General features: G+C 38.7%; 1 protein-coding gene across 1 annotated transcript in view; it reads right to left on the bottom strand.

Annotated features, from left to right (window-relative positions):
- LOC127621347 (uncharacterized) overlaps nucleotides 1–21,658 on the bottom strand; it is a 60,325-nt gene that overhangs the window by 14,153 nt on the left and 24,514 nt on the right. Inside the window, 3 exon segments of the mRNA XM_052094912.1 lie at nucleotides 375–492; nucleotides 1,141–1,292; nucleotides 1,749–1,895. Of these exon segments, the coding sequence (XP_051950872.1) occupies nucleotides 375–492; nucleotides 1,141–1,292; nucleotides 1,749–1,895 (417 nt within the window).

Genomic DNA, 21,658 nt, shown 5'->3' with positions numbered 1-21,658 from the left:
CATTTTTACCTTTTCAAAAAACATAATTTAGTATGATTTATAAGCTGTTTTCCTCATGGGGACCGACAAAATGTCCCCACAAGGTCAAAAATTTCGGGTTTTACTATCCTTATGGGGACATTTGGTACCCACAAAGTGATAAATACACGCTCACACACACACACACACACACACACACACACACACACACACACACACACACACACACACCAGTTTATTCAATTTGCACCACAGATGCAATGTTCTCATGCCCAATGCTTCTTAAGGTAAATGGTTAATACTCTACAAGCCATTTAACTGCATTTAGTCTCATTGTCACAGCTAAGCTGCTGCCTTTCTGTGCCCACGTGGACAAGAGGTGGAGCATAACTGACCTTTGACCTGCAGCTGGGTGGTGTGGGAGAGGTTCCCCTCTTGGTTTGACACGTGACACTTGTACATTCCTGACGTTTCCCTGGTAACCTTGCTTAATAACAAGGTTTCATTGAGTACCTGTTGAGGGAAATGAATATTTAGGGAGGTAAAAGAGATACTCAAGCAAACAGCCAAAAATCAAGCCAACAGGAAACGGCATTCGTGAACCATTTTGCTAGAACAAATAGCAGGAATTGATTGAATCGTGAAAAGTAGGCGTTATATACCAAAGTTTTGCATTGATTAACTGTGCAAAAATTAAACGAGGAACTAGGAACCATGATCTTTTATTTCTATTTATTTATATAGCCAATTAAAACAACTGTTGTTAACAATAAGACCATCACGTAAACGCTAACAAACACAATAAGACAAATACAAGGAGGCGTACATCTGGCGTCAAAAGCATCTATAATACAATATCATACAGTGTTATCAGCAAGTGCGTTCTTGACATGGATTTAAAATGGAGAGTGATTTAGCTGATCTGAGTTTAGGCCCTGCTATGGCAAAAGCTCTAATCACCCTTTTGTTTAAGTCTAGATCTGGGAATACAGAGCAAGTTCTGCTTGTCTGATCTCAGAGATCTAGATGGAGATGTACCCAACATGTTCGAAAGATAAGAGGGAGCAAGATCATAGGAGCAAGATGTTAATAAATTCAATAGATTTCATGTTGAGTTTTAAAGTTTCTTTGATCAGCGGTCAAACTAAAAAGCCTGTCTACCTGAATTGTATCATGTTTCTTATCTGTAGCTCCATCTTTTCTCCAGGTGATGATGGGTTTGGGGTTTCCATGAGCTTCACAGTGAAGTGTGAGAGATTCACCCAACAGGACCTCCAGAAAGGCAGGTGGTGTCTTCACGAATACCGGAGGAACTACAAAAGAGATGGTAAAGATCAATGTGTGAAAAATCAATGCTTTGTTTTTAAAATGTTTATTTTACCAGCTGACAGAAAATAATCATTTTTGCTATGGTTGACAACCAACCAAACAACCAACATTATTAAAAAAATTATGTTTTGCCAAAAGAAAAGGTAATGGCAAAAATAAAGATAACAGGGGTTTAATCAGAGGTTTGATAACTTATTATAGGAATAAAGGTACTTTATTAATTCAATAGGATGAACAAAAAGCACAAGGGTACCTCAATAATTGTATATATCGTATAAACAAATGCATATTTGATTTCTACTAAACCATATTGATAGCGATACCTCAAAAACGTTTTTGTGTATGCTTTCTCAATAGTGTGCATGATGAATTAAAACAGTGTAAAGACTGAAACCAGTCTTATAAAACAAGAGCAAATCCATTTCATTTCTTTGTTTTACCGGAGATGGAAAGGAAATTCCAGGTGCCATTCTGGAACTCATCTGTGGTTCTGTCCAGTAGGAGAATCCGACACTCAAACCAGCCCTCATCCTCCAGAGTCAATTTATCAACCAGAAGAGATGCTCCACGACTCAAAGACACACGACCTACAGTAACAGAAGATTATAGAGAGACTCACAGAAAGAGTCCAGCGTTATTGAATAGTACTTCTGCAAAATAGTTGATACTTGTCTGTGATTAAGACTGTGAAGACAACTGGAGTCTCGACACAAAAACATACTCCGTAGATTTCATTAGAAATATATTATGCTTGAAATAGCCACTGTTCATAATTCAAAATCCAAATGTTTACCTACAGTTGAACAACCGGTGGACACTACCACATCCATTTTTTTCAGCCTTGTAACTTCACAATTTGTTGAGGAACTGAATACATTAATACTGAATTTGGATGAGTAAGGTGTCCTGGGTGGTTGCTAGGTGTTTGCTTACTGGCCAAGTGTCAAAAGATCCCACTCTTAAATCTTTAAAATATTCTGGTCTCTAGATATGGCTTGAAACCCTCCTTCGATGAAGGGTTTTTTGGACCATTTTATTGTCTGCCATGTAGAAATCATAACTTTAACTGGTTAGAAATGCCCGTTGCATCAACAGTGTGGGACAAGTCATAAACAAAAGATTAATATGCTTAAAAAGTATGAGCAATAGAGTGTAAGAGTTTGGTTCTGAAAGTAAAATCCCAATCATTCATTCATTATTATATCACATCATTTCTCCCAATTTGGAATGCCCAATTCTCACTACTTACTAGGTCCTTGCATTGGCGCTGTTACTCACCTCAATCCTGGTGGCGGAGGACAAGTCGATTACCCTTAGGCCAAACAAGGCCAACTGCGGATTGAGGCGGGGTCAATGTCAAAGGCGGAGTTTCGCCTAACTTGCCAGGTTATGTATCCAGTGCACAACGTTACAGGTTCGGGAAAAATTCAAACATTGAGGGGACAGTAAAATCCGATAATACGCACACAGGACAAAGCAGTGCTCAAAGAAATAACGTTGCATGATTCAAGATTATGGATGGTGTGCTGGGACATCGTCACGCTGTTAGTGGAGAGACCACTCGGGACATGGCAGTCACAGCCGGTGAGTTGTCAACGGTAACCTAAATTGCTAGCTAGCTAATGTTTACAAACTAAATAAACTCCACACTCTAGATAACTAGATAACATTATACCTCAGCTTGAGAAACGGGCAGGGTGTGTGAGACGTTGGCACCAGGGCAGTGTATTAAGGGCTTGTTTTAGGGCAACACTGCGGTGCTAATGACCTTGTTACGACTTTAACTTCCTCTAGATAGTCAAGTTTGATCGTCTTGGCTCCGCCAAGGCCCGCGAGGAGCCCTGGCGGGGCCGATCCGAGGACCTCACTAAACCATCCAATCGGTAGTATCGACGGGCGGTGTGTACAAAGGGCAGGGACTTAATCAACGCGAGCTTATGACCCGCGCTTACTGGGAATTCCTCGTTGATGGGAAATAGTTGCAATCCCCAGTCCCGATCACGAGTGGGGTTCAGCGGTTACCCGCGCCTCTCGGCGCAGGGTAGACATGCTGATCCACCCATTGTGGTTCGCGTGCAGCCCCGGACATCTAAGGGCATCACAGACCTGTTATTGCTCCATCTCACGTGGATGAACGGCACTTGTCCCTCTAAGAAGTTGGACACCGACCGCACAAGGCCGTATAACTATTTAGCATGCCGCAGTCTTGTTCGTTATCGGAATTAACCAGACAAATCGCTCCACCAACTAAGAACGGCCATGCACCACCACCACCCACAGAATCGAGAAAGAGGGTGGGAATGCACATAGAGATTGGTCTCGTGACTTGAGGTCCGAGGCTATTGGCCCTGGCTGGCCAGTTGATAGCCCTAGCTCGCACTGGCCCGATAGTGGAAAAGCGGCTATTGAGCTAAATGTCACTCATTCTGTCAAATCTCATTACTAACATCATGTCTCAATGCTTTGCAAACCTTTAGTCATTGTTGTGTTAGCATGTGTAATTAGTTCTTATGTACAATTATTATGTTTTATTTGTTTGGAGACGTTTTTGTACACTAGGATAAATTATATTTGTAATGCTATAACTTTTGATTGCTTTGTTGTATCAAAACGCATTTTACTGCACACACATTTAATGCAGTTACAGTTGATATGATTGGGAACAAAAAAACCTGCAGTTTTTCAGAGCCACCTTATTAACATCCATAACGTCAAATCAGAAAAATCAGAAAAAAAAGTAAATTTTTGGCCCAAGTATTCTGGTGATATTTCAGCAGTTTCTTAGGCCGAGAGTCTCATAATTTATCATAATATATATCATAAAAAAAATTGAAAAGTTTTCATTATAATGATACCACAAACTTGACCATCCTTTTTTTTAGTTAGAAGCCTTTATTTTTATATATGCCACTCAAACAGGAACTGACCTCGAACTGCAGTCTTCCGAGTTCAAAGTCCAACACTATAACTATAATAATAAGTGTGTTAATGTATGCAAGTCTGTAATACAAGCATTAAAAGTCGTGAATAAAATGCACAGTTGTTGTAGCACCTCTAGTGCAAATTTCACTGTGACGAATCTTAAGTCAGTTTGCTAAAACGTTGTCATAGTAACGTTCATTCTATCTTCTCCTTTAGAACTGTCCTTTTCTATGAGGAGCAGCCCAGAGTATGTTCATTCAAAGAGAGGGTCTGTGTTTATGCCATCATTAAAGGGCTCCTCTGATCTGGAGACAGAGGCGGAGAGTGGTTATTAAAGCAAGAGAGAGAGGGTAAAGAGAGGGTGTATCTATAATAGCAGGTGTGGTGTATCTTCCACAAATGATAACACGACGGCTTTGTTTTTTGGTATGAAGAGTCCACATTTCAAAAAGATTTTGAAAAACACAGTTCCACTCTTCTACTTTCCATCTAAGATGAGACTGAGCCCAGGGAAGTCGAAAGGGCTTCTGGACAGTGTTGATGTATGGCTTCTCCTTTGCATAGTAAAGTCTTAACTTGCATCTGTGGATGCAGCGGCAAGTGGTGATGACTAACAAAGGTTTACTAAAGACAGTGATGTCTGCGGAATCAGAGATCACACGCATTCAGAATTGGTTTTGTCTTGCCCATTTGACCAGATCCCTTGAATTTTTTAACTATATTGTGCACTGTAGATTGTAAAATGCCAAAAATCCTTCAAATTTGTCTTTGGGGAACACTGTTCTCAAAGTGCTGGATTATTTGCTGAAGCATCTGCATGTAAAATGGCTAGAAATGGCATTTTAACTTCACGTAAAGATGACAATTTACACAAGGTTTATTTCTATTTCCTCTTTCAACCCCTATTTAGACTAATGTATGCGTGAACTTTAGCTCTCGTCACACCTCCTTACACAGTAGCACATTTGATTTAGTTTATTTGTTATGTATATTACATCAGTCATGTCTCTTTTGTATGTGTACATGTGTGTTGACAAAAAGTGTTTGAGAGAGTATGGGAAAGTGTTTCTAATTAATTAGAAGTAAAAGTCTAATTCATAGATGTACAAAAACATCTACATAGTATAATGTGTATAGCCACAATTGATGACTCGGTCAAAATTTACCCGTGAATGCAATTTTATTAAAATATCTGGAAAAAAAGAAAAAAAGAAAAGAAAAGAAAAATGCATTATATGTATTTTGATAGTCTTGAAAATGTCTCAAAATTTGGTTTCCATACTAAAAACTATGTGGTATTTAAAAATGATGATCTACTTCTCCTGGGTCAAAAATGACCTGAAAGCAATTGGAGGGTTAAAGGTCACTATGCATAGTTTGAAAAAAACTGGAAATGCTTCAAAACATCTTCTTTTGTGTTAACGGAAGAAAGAAAACTCATATGGGTTTGGAACAACATGAGGGTGATTAAATTATGACAGAATTTTAATTTCAGGGTAAAATAACCATTTAATTCTTATAGGGGAAAAAAATCCCATCAGTTGTTTTATGGCAAAGACACATCAAACGGACATGCATACAAATTAATTAAACAAAACAAGTTTATACACACACACACACACACACACACACGCATGCACGCACGTGCGCACGCACACGCACTGATTGTGTGAATATTAACACTCACAGCACATGATGGGCAAACCAGGGGGAAAAAGCCACCCACTATTGGACACTTAACCCTTTCCCGCCACAAACCGTCCATCCATCAATGGGAACAGAATGAAGTGCGCACCCCCTCCCCACACAATTCTCTCAGGTTACTATAGTGATGAAACCATGGGGAGGGAGTTTAGATTTGAATTCAGTCATAGTAGAAACCTGATGGGCCAAAAACACAGGGAAGAAGGGGAAACGTTTGTGCCAATGATTTTGAAAAATGACACGTAGGGACGGTAAAAAAGTGTTTTGATTTAAGTACACAAAAGAGTTGAGTGACAGACTGAATTACAGCAAGAGAGAGAGAGTGAGTCAGTCGTGTGTTTATATTTGAAAACACAATAGATCTGACTGTGATTGACAGATGCGGGTTAGTTTGGGCTTAAACGTAGAATTGTGGTGCTTTGTAGCAACGGGTCTTTAAAAAATATATATACTGAAGATTGTAGTAACGTTATCTAGCTGCCTAATAATCACCCTAGCAATTTTTAAAACCTTACGTACTGCATATGTGATTTCTGTGATTAATTATAAGCAAATCTGTAATGTTTTATACCATATGCTATTGTTTACTAGAAAAGTGTGTTTATGAAGTTATAGATTTAAGAGGGCCGGTGAAAATGCTTGAAGGAAAGGTAAAAATCTAAACTACTCGAGGATGCAAGCAGATTGAATCCATGTTGAGTCCTGTGGAACAAATGTCCTATTTCGTTATTTCGAGGAGTACTTCAGATCTCAGCAGGAATGGGGCATATAATTGATAAACAAAAATTGGATTACATTGCATGAATTCCAAAGCAGGGTTAGGAAGGCCCTTCTGCATCAATGACAGCCCTTCAACAGCCAATAAGCACTGAAAGACCTTTGACCTTTTCCGACCCCATCATTTTCCTCCAGACACGTCAATCATTCAGCACGGGTCAATACTGACATGATGGCCGGTCACCAGGATACAAGCGACCAATCAGAGTAAGAAAATCCCAGACATACACAGACAATGAGATTCAGCTTTCGATGGTTCCCGAGCGTGTTCCAGGTTCTCGCGGTTTTCCTCCTCCTGTCCTAGAAGATTCTTTTATGTTTTTATTTCACCCCAAGTACAGCCAATCATTTGACCTCTTCTATGTTACTTCTGTGTTTGGCTTATTGCTTTGTCAGATCTCATTTTCAAATCTTTTCCCCACCACTCTCCAATCACATGATGTCTACCTCCATACCTTTACGTTGCTTTATGTTGCTGTTTTGAAAAGTCTGCTTGATGTTCAGTGGAGTGTAATGCAAGGCTTCTGACCGGCCATCACAATTCCTGCCCAGCTCATATGAGCAACAGTCAGGTTCTGACCCTGTGGGTGGTAGAAGAGTCTGCCAAAAAACACATGGTGTTAGGATCCTGGCATCGGCTTTTCAAACTTAGCTGGCCCTAAACTCCCTGAGCACACAGCTTAGAAACTCTCCTCCACACTTAACTACAGGGCATTGTGTGCCATGTTTCGCTTCTTTTGATGACTGTTGGATGAGTCATTTTTCAATGACAACAGAGAATGTGCTAACCTATGGCACTAAAAGTGGTGTCTCTAATGGGGGGCCACTGCCCCTTCTTAAACATTTTTGTTTTTGGCCACTCTACAGCCTCTCCAACCATCAATATTTTTGTTTAACCCTTTAAGCTCTGATACCCAAAATTAAGAGTTTGTTATCATTGTGAAGAAAACTTTTCAACATTTTTAATGATATAGAAAATAAAAAAATAAATGAAAATAAATTTAAGCCAAAAATTTGTTCCCAATCATGTCAACTGTCTCTAAGAAAAATGTTGTGATGATACGACAAAAGCCCTATTCGGACGGCAATTATTTTACAGGTGGACGTGAGGTAATGCCAGCATTTACAGGGGGTAGCCAGTGATTTTATTGCCATCCGAATCCGAAATGTCTGCATTTTTCTCCCACCTCCCGTGACAAAATTTCCAGCCAAATTACCTATTGTTTTTTGACAAACACCAAGGTTGTGTGGTAATTTAATTACCATCCGAACCCACATCTCTGAGTTTACAATCCAAAAGCTGTTTTGGAAATCACATATCTGTTTTGGAAGTGCCATCCGTTAGCCCTGTGTGTAGTAACAGCCCTGCCGGTAATGGACAGTTGTGAAAGTTGGAGAATTGTGTAACAGAAATGTTTGAAATAATTAGGGATGCATCAATACCTCTTTTTCTCTTCTGATCCGATTCCGATATCGGAAATCTCAGTATCGGACAATACCGATCCCGATCTGATACCAGTGTGGTTTTTTTGCATAATCAGTTTAGAATATATTTACATAATTGTGTGGAAATAAATAATGTGGGAGTGCTCTTTAATATGTAAAGAAACACAAACCTCCAACTACACATTATTTCAAAATAAATGTATAGCTTATTAAGAAACACTTTATTATAATCTAGTATACTGGATAATGTAGCAGCAAAATTAACAGTAATTCCAGTACAAGCATTTTTTTTTTTTCACTGACATGCTGAAGCTGCACGTGCATTTGCTATATTTAGTTATTAAACAATAACAAACATGACTAACACACAGTATTGGATTTGGATCGTGCTCGTCTTCGTATTTCGTAAAACTTCAGTATCGGAGCCGATACCGATCCAGGTATTGGATTGGTGCATCCCTAGAAATATCCATCCATCCATTCATCCATCTTCAACCGCTTATCCGAAGTCGGGTCGCGGGGGCAGCTGCTCCAGCAGGGGCCCCCAAACTTCCCTATCCCGAGCCACATTAACCAGCTCTGACTGGGCGACCCCGAGGCGTTCCCAGGCCAGTGTGGAGATGTAATCTCTCCACCTAGTCCTGGGTCTTCCCCGAGGCCTCCTCCCAGCTGGACGTGCCTGAAACACCTCCCTAGGGAGGCGGCCAGGGGGCATCCTTACCAGATGCCCAAACCACCTCAACTGACTCCTTTCAACGCAACGGAGCAGCGGCTCTACTCCGAGCTCCTCACGGATGACTGAGCTCCTCACCCTATCTCTAAGGGAGAAGCCCGCCACCCTTCTGAGGAAGCCCATTTCGGCCGCTTGTACTCGTGACCTAGTTCTTTCGGTCATGACCCAGCCTTCATGACCATAGGTGAGGGTAGGAACAAAAATTGACCGGTAGATCGAGAGCTTTGCCTTCGGCTCAGCTCTCTTTTCGTGACTAACGGTGCGATAGAGCGAGTGCAATACCGCCCCTGCTGCCCCGATTCTCCGGCCAACCTCCCGCTCCATTGTCCCCTCACTCGTGAACAAGACCCCGAGGTACTTGAACTCCTTCACTTGGGGCACATCCCTAGAAATAATTCAATATAATACAATTATGTCGCTACCCCACCACAGTGAGTGGGAACTCTTAAGTAGAAGGGAAAGAAAAACGAGAGTCAGATCACGTAAACTTTTCAAACGGTCCATTATTATGGCAGCAATGTAATACAATTTGAATAGATCACATTTTAATGTAGAAATGTTGACTAAATACTTTTAAACATAGGGCTTGCATGACTTCTATGAAACGTAGGGCTTCTCGTTTATATGGGTCGAGTAGTTCCAGAGTAGTTGCCGGGTTATTGTCCATCTTATTTAAAAGGTTTAATTTCCACCTCCACTTTAAAAACACTGACAGATAATTCCAAATGATGTCCACATTTTTACCATAGCTCCTGAAATTTCATTTGAACCATCTTTACTGTCCTTGAAATGTGCGGCTAGAATATCTCCTTTTGCGTGCGTAGGAGAGAGCGCGCAAGTGGTGCAACTGAGGTGATATATGGTTTATAAGTAGGGATGTGCTACGGTGGAAGCCTAATCAACTAGTTGTCTAACAACTGATCAATAAATTACTAACATTAATATTTTAAGTGGTGGTGGTTTTAATTGGGAGAATTTATTATTTGTATTCTTTTGTTATCCATTTTCTCCCAATTCCCACTACTTAGTAGATTCCTCGTGGTGGGGCGGTTACTCACCTCAATCCGGGTGGAGGAGGAGTCTCTTATCATGTGACTCGTTGTGCATGACACCGCAGGGACTCACAGCATGTGGAGGCTCATGCTACTCTCCGCGATCCACACACAAATTACCACACGTCCCATTGAGAACAAAAACCTCTAATCGTGACCACGAGGAGGTTACCCCATGTGACTACCCTCCCTAGCAACCGGGCCAATTTGGTTGCTTAGGAGACCTGGCTGGATTCACTCAGCACGCCCTGGATTCAAACTTGCGACTCCAGGGTGGCAGTCAGCGTCAATACTCTCTGAGCTACCCAGGCCCCACCTTTAGTAAAAAAGGTTAAACTGCTTGATGTTGTTAACTAGATGTGAACCCGCAATATTATCTTGCAGTTATGTGCTTTTGAATACGCAGAAAGGTGTTGAAGTGATGTGCTTAGCATCAGTATATCCCTCTGAAATGCGCCTGATCGGGGTCACGTGAACTTAACGCAGCCTATATTATACATTATTATCCTTCACACCTAATAGTTGATTATGAAAATTGGTAGTTTTGCACATCCCTATATATTATCGTGTTAGCAATAGCAAGAGCACAGTTTTGATTCCTAGGAATCAAACAAACTAATAAAATGTATAAGTAAAATGCACTATAAATCTCTTTGGATAAAAGCATCTGCCAAATGCATGCATGTAAATGCAATGGCCAACACCACTAATGTTCATTTTTATTTGGCATTACATGATTCATTTACAGACCTCTAAAAAATGCAGAATCTCCAAGTTATACAAGCTGCACATAAGGGTGGCATCTCCCACTGTATGCTTATGGGAATCAAACCCAGTTTATTTTAGCATAGTCTATCTTTTCCGTTTGGTTTTGTTCCGGCTGATCTTTTCCATCTCTCAGTGCAAAGCCAGAGAGATCCCCCCGTATTGTCTGTGGCTCGCATGTGATTGTTGCGGCTGCACCTCTCGCTGACACATTCACAAATACGGCCATGCACAAACTGCAACACAGCCTGAATATGCCACAAAATAACACACAGCACATCCAGAGGAAGATAGATTGTATTGAGAAAGGCCTTGAACTTGTTTCTCTTTGTTCCGCCCTGTTTGAATTGAAGGATGGCAAGGTCCTGCTGCATTACGGGATGTGTTTTGATTTGAATACAATCTGCGGTGGGGGCTCAACGGCTCCCTCTGCCCCACCAGCTTTTAACCCGCTTTCGCTGAAACCCCCCACCCTTGATAATTGCTTGAACCTCTATGAAAAGCTCTTTGTCGTGGGATAGATTACATTTAACGTGTCCCTGTTGCTCCCCATCCAGCAGGCTTTAGTCTTTGTCCTACATCCGTCAGAGAGACAGACACAAGGCTAATATTTAAGCCCGTGGCGTTCCCCAAAGGCACCGATCAATAAAGCAAACGTTTTACTGCCAGCAATTTCAACCTGCTATTGCTAAACGACCAGCACGGATTATTGGGAAACCCGTTAAATGACCATAGAGGTTCATCAGTAACATATAACACTGATCCCACTGAGTGATCCTGAGCTTTGGTATGTCTTAATGTCCATGTGGCAGTAAATGATTGTCTACTTTAAAATCTACTTGAAAAATATATTGATATTGATTATTTAGAACAACACCTGCTGGTTTGTTTGGAGGTTCTGCTTTCTTATGCTACCTTGTTTCAAATCACTCATAATAAATAAATGTAAATAACTTTATTCTCTACATGATTTCCATGTTTCAGAGTAACTGGTCTGAAGTATTAACAACACACTGAAACAAAAAGAACATTATTAAATCACATTTACTGAATTTTTTAATAGCCTCTTGTTAGGCCTACATTCAAGGAATATTCCAGATTCAATACAAGTTAAGCTAAATCAACAGCATTTGTGGCATAATGTTGAATACCAGAAAAATATATTTTGACTTATAGCAAAAAAGCTACAATCTAGGTTACACGGAGGCACTTGCAATATTAATGAATGGGGCCAATCAGTTTCAAAAGTATAGCCACAATATTCATGTTAACATGATTTTTGTGTGATAAAATCACCTACAAACCTTTTCTGTGTAAAGTTGTATCCAATTTGACCACTTTGCCATGACGACGTAATGCCATAAACCCTAAATAAGCATAAAATGTTTTTAAATGACAAATTAACCAACTTTAGGGGTCAAATAATACACGTTTTAACAGAAGAACTAATGTAAGTTAGAGCCCTATGATTTTTCCATTGTGTAAAACACGGACAGAATTGCGAAATCATAAAAACTGAATTAATTATAAATCATGGAATGTCATGGAATTTGACATACTTAGGATGAAATTAACATACAAGTGCACAATTAATCAAATAACAATTGTGATACTGTATGTCTTAGTGTGATTATTAAACCACAAAAGGTTGAGATTTAATTAAACAAATAGCTAATATAGTCTACAGTACATACAGTGCAATCTTCAACAGTAAGTGAATGTGAGAAGCTAATGCTTAAACACTAACTGCATCATTAACATTAGCAGTCTGTATTAATGACAAAGAACAGAGCACTTTATTCACTGTGAAGCGCATAGCACATGCAGACTATATATTTATATTATTAAATCATAGCCTTTTGTGGTTTAATTAGCACGTTAGCCCATATAGCAAACTGCTTTTCCGGAGGTGAGAATTGAAGCTGTCAAAAAGGCAAAATAAAAGCTCCATTTAACTAACATAGCGAAATTTATAAAATGCGACTCTGTAATTAAAAACGTAATTAACCTTTAAAACCAGGAATTCAGAGAAAATAAAACAGAAAACACGGAATTCAGGGAAAAATAAAATGGAATTTGGAAAAAAAAAACAAATACTAATATTTAATGCATTTTTTGCATTTTGAAACTTCTAAGTTTCACATTTCTGCCTTTAAACCCTCCAGAAATTGGCCCCATTCACTTCCATTGCAAGTGCCTCATTAACCTCGATTTTGGCTTTATTTGGTCATTTTTGGTAATCAAAATGATGTCACAAATGCTATCGACTGAGCTTAAAAACTGGAAATCTGTATCGATTCCCTGCCCTAGAAGTTAAATATATAACTAATAAAATGCATAGTAATCAATACTATTTGATTAATAATTTTATAACTAACAAATGGGGAAAGTAGCATGCCTGGAGTAGCTATGCACTGCATCAAAAATAGAAGTCTCAATGAGGCCCTTACAATGTAGACATCTGTTACTTTTCAATGGGAGCGATCTAATTTGGCTGCATTGTGATGCATCACTTATGAACATGGCCTAAGAACCGGTGACATCACAATCCTGACCTTGTGACAAGCTTTTTAATCTAGCCGACTTCACTAGCACTTTAAACACGAGACGTCCAATTCCGGTTACCCATGAGTGGTTTCAACACTTAAAAAACTCTCACTTGGCCTTCCTGAAAAACTCAGTGTGGGGAAGTCAAGCATGGTGATCCCAATTCCCCACACCTGTGGCACAAAAATGCTGATCTGGTTCATCGATGCCCAAGATTGAACCCACTTCTTTGTTTGATGTGGTGCGTTCTCATCTCAGGTGTACTGGAACATGATATCCAGGATCCCAAGTTTCTTTGCTCTTTTTGTGTGGCAACTATTTTGCTAGACGACTACACCTGCCCAGTCTAAGCTGCAAGACAGGTTTCGAGTTAAACTCTAAACTCTTCCTGCAATGTTTTTTCTTTGCCATTGTTTCCATATTGGCTGATTAAACACTTGAAGTCACCTAGACTTCAGTTGAGGAATTTAAGAAATGTGAAACCAGAACGAGTGGTGAACCAAACCTCACAGGTCAAGCAAAGGTAACGGGACTATGCATTTGAATAGGTCCGGGGATAAGAGTTTATTTGAGAAGGGAGGGGGGTGGGTGGGGGGTCAGTTAGTTAAAGAAAGAGTTTATAGTCTTCATTAACTCACCCACATGGTATGACTTTCTTTTGAGGTACACAAAAGGAGATGTTCACACTGCTTTCATACAATTAAAGTAGACCGTACAAAGAATTACAGTACATCATATAAATAGCTCATATGATTTATGCAGTATATTCCAAGCTTTCTAAAGCCATATGATAACTTTGTGTGTGAAACAGACCAAATCTGTTATTAAAGTTATTATTTGGTGAAAATCTTTCCGACCTCGCTCGCTCTCAAATCTCTTTCGCACTTAAATTGGGCCTTATTCATGAAAGAATGGTTTTAAAAACAAAATTTATTTTACTGAATGCAACAATTTACGTTACATTGGTTTAATGATCGATTTGCGTTGAACACATTTGATTATATCAGAATAGATTTACGAACGATTTGCAATGAACTTTTGTAAATCGTTTGAATAATCGTTCATGCGAAGGTCATATTGATCTAAAGTGACTTTTACTAGTAATTTCCATTGAACCGAATGCAACAATTTATGCAAGAATGGTTTTACAGTTTGTATTGAACCGTTTGCAGCAATTTATGCAAAAATACTTTAACAAATGATTTTCGTTGAACTAAATTAAAAGGTTTTTATAAGGATCAATTTACGAACGATTTGCTAATGAATGTGTAAATCATACATGCGCAAAAGCTCATTTCGATCTAAAATGGCAATTTTCATTAAAATCGTTTTACGAATAATTTGCATTGAACTGAAAGCAGCAATTTATGTAAGAATGTAGGGCTGGGTATCGTTCAAACATTTTCGATATCGATTCCTAAACGGTACTTTTTTTCGATACTTTGGTCTAAAAAAAAAAAAAAAAAACTCAGAAGGAAAACGACGAACCGTATTACCGCTGGCTGGACGCTAGGTGGTACTATGGGATAATTTTCGGTAAACATGGTTTGGGTTAAGCTTACACAATAAAGCAAGCACCTTGATTTCAAACTTTGAACTTTATTTTTTAATTATTTTAATGAAAAGTTCAAATGAAACTGGAAAAAGTGCATTTAAAATGTGTTGTTCAACTTTTTGAAAGATGGCTTTACAACAGTTGTGAACATCTCTCTGGCAAAGAAGCATCATCCGTGCATTCTCTACCCATCGGGTATTTCGTTATCCAGGAAAATATATCATGTGTGTGAATAAATTAGTTTAGTTCCCTCTTATACGTATATATATATATATATATATATATATATATATATATATATATATATATATATATATATATATATATCCAATTACATCGGTGAATATAATGAATATTCTTGCTTTAGTGATTATGCATTGAAAATTGAATAATTTATTTAAAAAACTAAAAACTTAAATCAAATACATTTCTAAATTCAAATTTCAATTGAAATAAATTTCCATTTACCGTCAGCAAGAATCCGTCTAAACATGCAGGCGGAAAATTACTTACACAAAGTAGAGTGTGTGAGTGAGTGAGTATTTCAGTACAATAATTTATGTTGAGTCATAAAAGCCTTTATCGTAAAAGAGCGTGTTGATATATAGGTTTATAGTGCTTTCAACATGTCGTCCACTAAATTCAGCGCATGCGTCGCGATAGTCTGACTGCTCGTCTCATCTCTCACTACGGCTGCAGCACACACAGCTCACACGGCCAGGTTAAACTGTAACATGAACACACAGACTGCATCCGAAAATGGGAAAATGCTGCCTTCTGGGGCTGAGGTACAATGAAATAAGGTGCTTTTTAAACTGTTCAGAGATCAGTTTTCTTTCGAGTTCCATACATCCAAAAAAACTGTCGTATTAACCATTAACTGATTAGGCAGTTGCCTATGTTTTCGGATGCAGACAAAGCTCATGTAAAACGGCCCAAACAAAAAAGTGTAACTCCGATCCCGGCATCCTCTGTCGGTGTTGTTGTTCATATTGCATGTTCCAACCATGTCAGAAGAAAAAAGGTCAATACTAGATTACGTCACTACGGTGGAAACTTTTGGCAATGCAAACGCAACGGGAAAATTCTCCTCGGCTTTTCCGTTCCTCGTAAGAGTTCTCATCTAGAAAGTTACTAAAGGAAAAGTTCAGGACTGTAGGTTGGAAAAGGCCTATTTGTGTGCAGCTTCTCCTCCCCTTTATTAATTGCGCAAGATAAAAAGCTCTCGCAGGTTTCGTGAATGTGCCAGGTTTGAAGATGCACAAGCGTGAATGAAATTCTATCCATATTGTAATTTTGGGGGGAACTATGCCTTTAAAATCAGCAAATAAAGAAAAGTTATAAGGAAAATACACATGCAATTGCACAGAGAGCATGCAGAACATTTAGCCAGAATTCTGTCCCCAAATAACTTTAGGGTCTCTTTAAAAAGACTAAAAAGTTCTGAGCAGAAGAGAAGGAATACAACACCCACCAGACAGAGTTGAAGGCCCCTGGTGTCAAGCATATTGTGGCTTTATCAGACCGTGCTCCCTAAGGGGCTCTTTTCCCAATTTCCTCATAAGGCAGCGAGTAAGAACACATTTGATCAGATCTTCTTAAACTAACAGTTCCTGACAGCACAGTCTGAGCGTACAAGCTCCATACACGCCACACATGCCACTCAACTCTGCAGGTCTCAATCCAAAAACAGCAGGTCTGTTCACAAAGAGAGTTAAAGTCAACATAAAACTGTATTCACAACACATTTAAAAATCTGTCCTAATTTAATCACCCTATTTTTCTGATGCATACCAAAAAAGGAGAAATGTTTGTGAATAATGCCAGTTGATAGAGATTATCTTTAAACCTTAAAGCATGGCCTAAAAGTATAAAAAAAGTAGTACATGCAACTTGTGCTTAATATTTAAATTCTCCTGATTGCATTTATAGATCTTGGTAAGGAACAACCCGAAATGTACGTTTAAAATTTTTAAGTGAATTCTGAAAAGCAAAGAAAGTTAAAGGAGCCACTTATTACTCATTTAAACTTTATGTAGAATTACATGCACAGATGAATCATACATGATTTATTTAAAAAACTGAATAGGGTAAATTCTGATTTCATGTTGACTTTAAAGAAACACACACAGTCTGTGTAATAATTATAGTAGAACAGCAATTCTACTTAAACACCCATTAAGCTGATATGCATGAGTTATTCAGGTATTTTTATGAGTGTGTTACACAATGTCATGGAAACATTAACTGATGTTGATGGATTCTCACATGCCTCTATTAAAGGGAACGATAGGCAGAGTTTAAATAAATAAGGACAGCTCTAAAATAAAACAAGGATGGTCTTCCTTCCTTTCGTGAGGGTTTTGTAGGCAATATGCCACAGCTGTCAGCATGTTACCATACCAGCTTCTCCTGGCTTGTCTACATTGATATCGCAGTCAAACTGCTACCTGATCAAAGTGCTAAAGATGAAGTTGACTGCCAGTCTAATCGCCCAAGAATGCAATTAGCTCTCATGCTGATCTAAAATTGAGTGGATATCTTATCGTGTGGACCGTTTAAGGATAGGTAACTTTAATGTGCCACTTCTCTGATGCATGGCTCAACATGCACAACACTTATATTTGACATTTGCAGGAAGAGCATTAGAGACATGATGCAGCATAATGCTGATAACCTTTACTTTTAATCTTCCCTTGAGACGCTAATGCTCTGATGAGAATGTGGCACTTTTTAACATGTTTGTCTCCAAGCAAGGACAATATTTCTTAAGATGTGAACAGGTCAGGTCTTGTATATCTCGTGGTGTGGTTTGAGAAAGCTACATCCTACAGCAGTTTAATTTGAGAGGGGAAATACATCAGATGATGGAAAGCAGTAACATGCTTCATCTGTTGCCAACTTCCTCTGGACACTGGTACACACTGATTTATGATGGTTAATGTTGGTTTAGTGATGGTCCATATTGATGTTTGCTGGTTATTGCTGGACCAAATTGATTTATACCGGTTAATGCTGGTCCTGACGGATTAATGCTGGTCCGACCTGATTTAAGATGGTCAGTGCTGGTACAGACTGATTTATGCTGCTCTGTGTTGGTTCAGTGATGGTCCAGGTTGATGTTTGCTGGTTAGCGCTGGTCCAGACTGTTCTATGCTGGTTTGGTGCCTGACCAAACTGATTTATACTGGTTAATGCTGGTCCAGACTGATTTATGCTGCTTGGTGTTGGTTTAGTGTTGGTCCTGATTGATGTATGCTGGTTAGTGCTGGTCCAGACTGATCTATGCTGGTTTAGTGCTGGACCAAACTGATTTATACTGGATAATGCTGGTCCAGGCTGATTAATGCTGGTCCGGCCTGATTTAAGCTGGTACAGACTGATTTATGCTGGTTGGTGTTGGTTTAGTGCTGGTCAAGACTGATTTATGCTGGTTTAGTGCTGGACCAAACTGATTTATACTGGTTAATGCTGGTACAGACTGATTTATGCTGCTTGGTGTTGGTTTAGAGATGGTCCTGATTGATGTATGCTGGTTAGTGCTGGTCCAGACTGATCTATGCTGGTTTAGTGCTGGACCAAACTGATCTATGCTGGTTTAGTGCTGGACCAAACTGATTTATACTGGTTAATGCTGGTCCAGACTGATCTATGCTTGTTTAGTGCTGGACCAAACTGATTTATACTGGTTAATGCTGGTCCAGGCTGATTAATGCTTGTCCGGCCTGATTTAAGCTGGTACAGACTAATTTATGCTGGTTTAGTGCTGGACCAAACTGATTTATACTGGTTAATGCTGATCCAGACTGATTAATGCTGGTCCAGACTGATTTATGCTGCTTGGTGTTGGTTTAGAGATGGTCCTGATTGATGTATGCTGGTTAGTGCTGGTCCAGACTGATCGATGCTGGTTTAGTGCTGGACCAAACTGATTTATACTGGTTAATGCTGGTCCAGACTGATTAATGCTGGTCCAGACTGATTAATGCTGCTTGGTGTTGGTTTAGAGATGGTCCTGATTGATGTATGCTGGTTAGTGCTGGTCCAGACTGATTGATGCTGGTTTAGTGCTGGACCAAACTGATTTATACTGGTTAATACATCAGATAATGGAAAGCAGTACTTCCCTCTTTCCTTCTATCCTGTCTTTGTTTCCTTCTAGTTCCTTCCTTCCTTCCTTCTGCTTCTTTCTGTACACCCTTTCTTCCCTCCTGTCTTCCTTTCTTCTACTTTCTTTCATCCATCCATCATGTATTCCATCTTTTCATCTACACCCTTCTTTCCTTCCATTCTGTCTTCCATCCTACCTTCCTTCATTCCTTATTTCAGTCCATCCTTACTTCCTTCTTTCCTTCCTACTATCCTGTCTTCCATTCCTTCTCCTTCCTTATATTCAATATAATTATTTCTTTCCATCCTAATTCTACTTCTTTCGGTATTTCCTTTCTTCCTTCTTTCCTTATACTTCCTTTTTTCATTCCATACTTTTCCTTCCTTCTTTCCTTATACTTCCTTTTCATTCCACACTTTTCCTTCCTTCCTTCTTTAATTCCATACTTTGACTTCCTTCATTACATTTTTGTCTTCCTTCTTTCCTCCCATCCTCTTCTCCTTCCTTCCATCCTTGAGCTTCCTTTCTTCTTTTGTCTTTCTTCCTTCCTTTGTATTCCTTCCTTCCATCCTATCTTCCTTCCATCCTTTGTGTTACTTCTTTCAATCCTTTGTCTTCCTTCCTCTGTTCCTTCCTTTGTCTTCCTTCCTTCTTTTCTTTCCCTCCCTCCCTTCCTGGCTGACTGTGTGTTTGTTTGTTTGTTTTATTGAGGCATAGTTTTAAATATTTAAAACTGGAATAATTAGGAAACATTTTTTTCCCCTTTTCTCAGATCTCCTTAGTAACACATGACTCATTATCGAAGCATCAGAGCACAAATGTTGACTGACTTTGCATTAGTTTCCTCTTGTGGGCTGATAAAAACCCACGTGGTAGGTCAAGAGGGCCTCATCTGTGAAACAACAGATGAGGTTCCGTTCCAGACTGACACATCAGATCCCAGTGGGAAACATGGAAATTTCCATCTGATATCCTATCAAAATCATTTAAGCGAATCCAACCCAGTGTTAATGAGCCCAAAAGGTACAGTGCTGGTACCACAGTACAGAAATGGTATCAGATGATAATACCCCAGCTCTTAATGATTACCATATTATATTCACTCCAACGTTTTTCAAAGAATGCCATAGTATCACTATCATGGTACATGTACAAAAAACCATGTATTAACAGTGTGAACTGAAACGAGGCGATTTCACTGGCCAATGCTGATATTGATAACTAGAGAACACTGGCCGAAATAATGTTGACTATATATATTAGGGCTGTCAATCGATTAACATTTGTAATCAAATTAATTACACTGTGTCCCGATTAATTATTTGCATTTAATTGCATATACAAATATTTGCTGAGAAAGCCCCTCATATAACAATAATTAAATATATAAAGATTATACATATTTATATCAATATATAATTATCTTTAAATATATACAATTATTTAATAATATATATATATATATATATATATATATATATATATATATATATATATATATATATAATAAAACATTTTTCAGATAATTAAAATGCATTACATTCTTGTGGCAGAAGAGTTAATCATTGATAAGACAATACAAAAAGCAGCTTTAGAATACAAATTATTGTTTACTACCATATTATTGATCATAAGTCAATCATTGGCACACAGTTCACAGCAATCCATTTCACAAGTGAATTTGTCAATCAGTTGGAGATTTATTATGAGGGCTTGTTTAAGGTCCCGTCAATCTACACCTGCGTCAGACATGCTTGTGTAGCATCTCGGGTGCATTGTGTCATAAACATAAAATGTTTAGTTCACTGTTTCAAGTTAAATATAGTTTAATACTCAATCTTTAAACACATCTTGAGATCCCTTAGTTCGCATTTGTGTTCCTTCGAGTGTTTTGAACACAAGAATGTAACGTATGTATGCGTTGTTCTGCCTACTGAAGTGTTTTCTTCACTGTATAAACTGAAATTTCACTTACTGCCCTCTGGAGTAAATAGGTGGTACCACAAGCTTGAATTTCTCAGGAATCTTCCTTATTATGGTGCGATTAATTGCGTAAAAATTTTGTACGCATTTTTTTTGGCAAATTAATGGCACTGAATTAACAAGTTAAATCGACAGCCCTACTAATATATATATATATATAAACACATTGTATGTACATATATAAATAGGAAGTTAATGGTACGTAAAGAGAGCCACTATGCACAACCTAAAACAAACATTCTATTTCTGTAAAAATAAATAAGTAAATGTATAAAAAACAGATATTGCACATTCTCAGTTTACATTAGCATTTGGTAGATGTTTAAAACAACACAAAAGAGAGATAGCACTTCAGTTAATCTACCATGTGGACATGGTTATTGGATCTTAAATGGCACAAAATGTACTATTTATTAGTAAGATTAGATTTATTAGTCTATCACATCAAGAATGTTTGGTGTGAATTACTGCGGAAAAAGGAGGATGTGAATGACTTTCCATGACACAATGAAGGAATACTTTCTGGTATAAATCTATTATTACTGACCTTCTTTCCATTCTTAAAGCTCGCCTTCCAAAAAACAATTTTCCCTCTTACTGGGTCAAATCCATTGGATTCTCAACTAAGCCACGCAGCCCCCAACCACCCGGCTACAGTTGAACCCCACCCCTCTTAATCCAGGGTCCCACTCAATACCCATGACACCCATGGGCTGTTACATTCACCCACCCCTCCTCCTCCCTCCCTGTCTCCT

The sequence above is a fragment of the Xyrauchen texanus genome, chromosome 27, assembly GCF_025860055.1.
Source record: "Xyrauchen texanus isolate HMW12.3.18 chromosome 27, RBS_HiC_50CHRs, whole genome shotgun sequence".
In the NCBI taxonomy this organism is placed as follows: Eukaryota; Metazoa; Chordata; class Actinopteri; order Cypriniformes; family Catostomidae; genus Xyrauchen; species Xyrauchen texanus.
The sequence above is the reverse complement of the archived record's forward strand: the minus strand, read 5'-3'. Positions and strand labels throughout refer to the sequence as shown.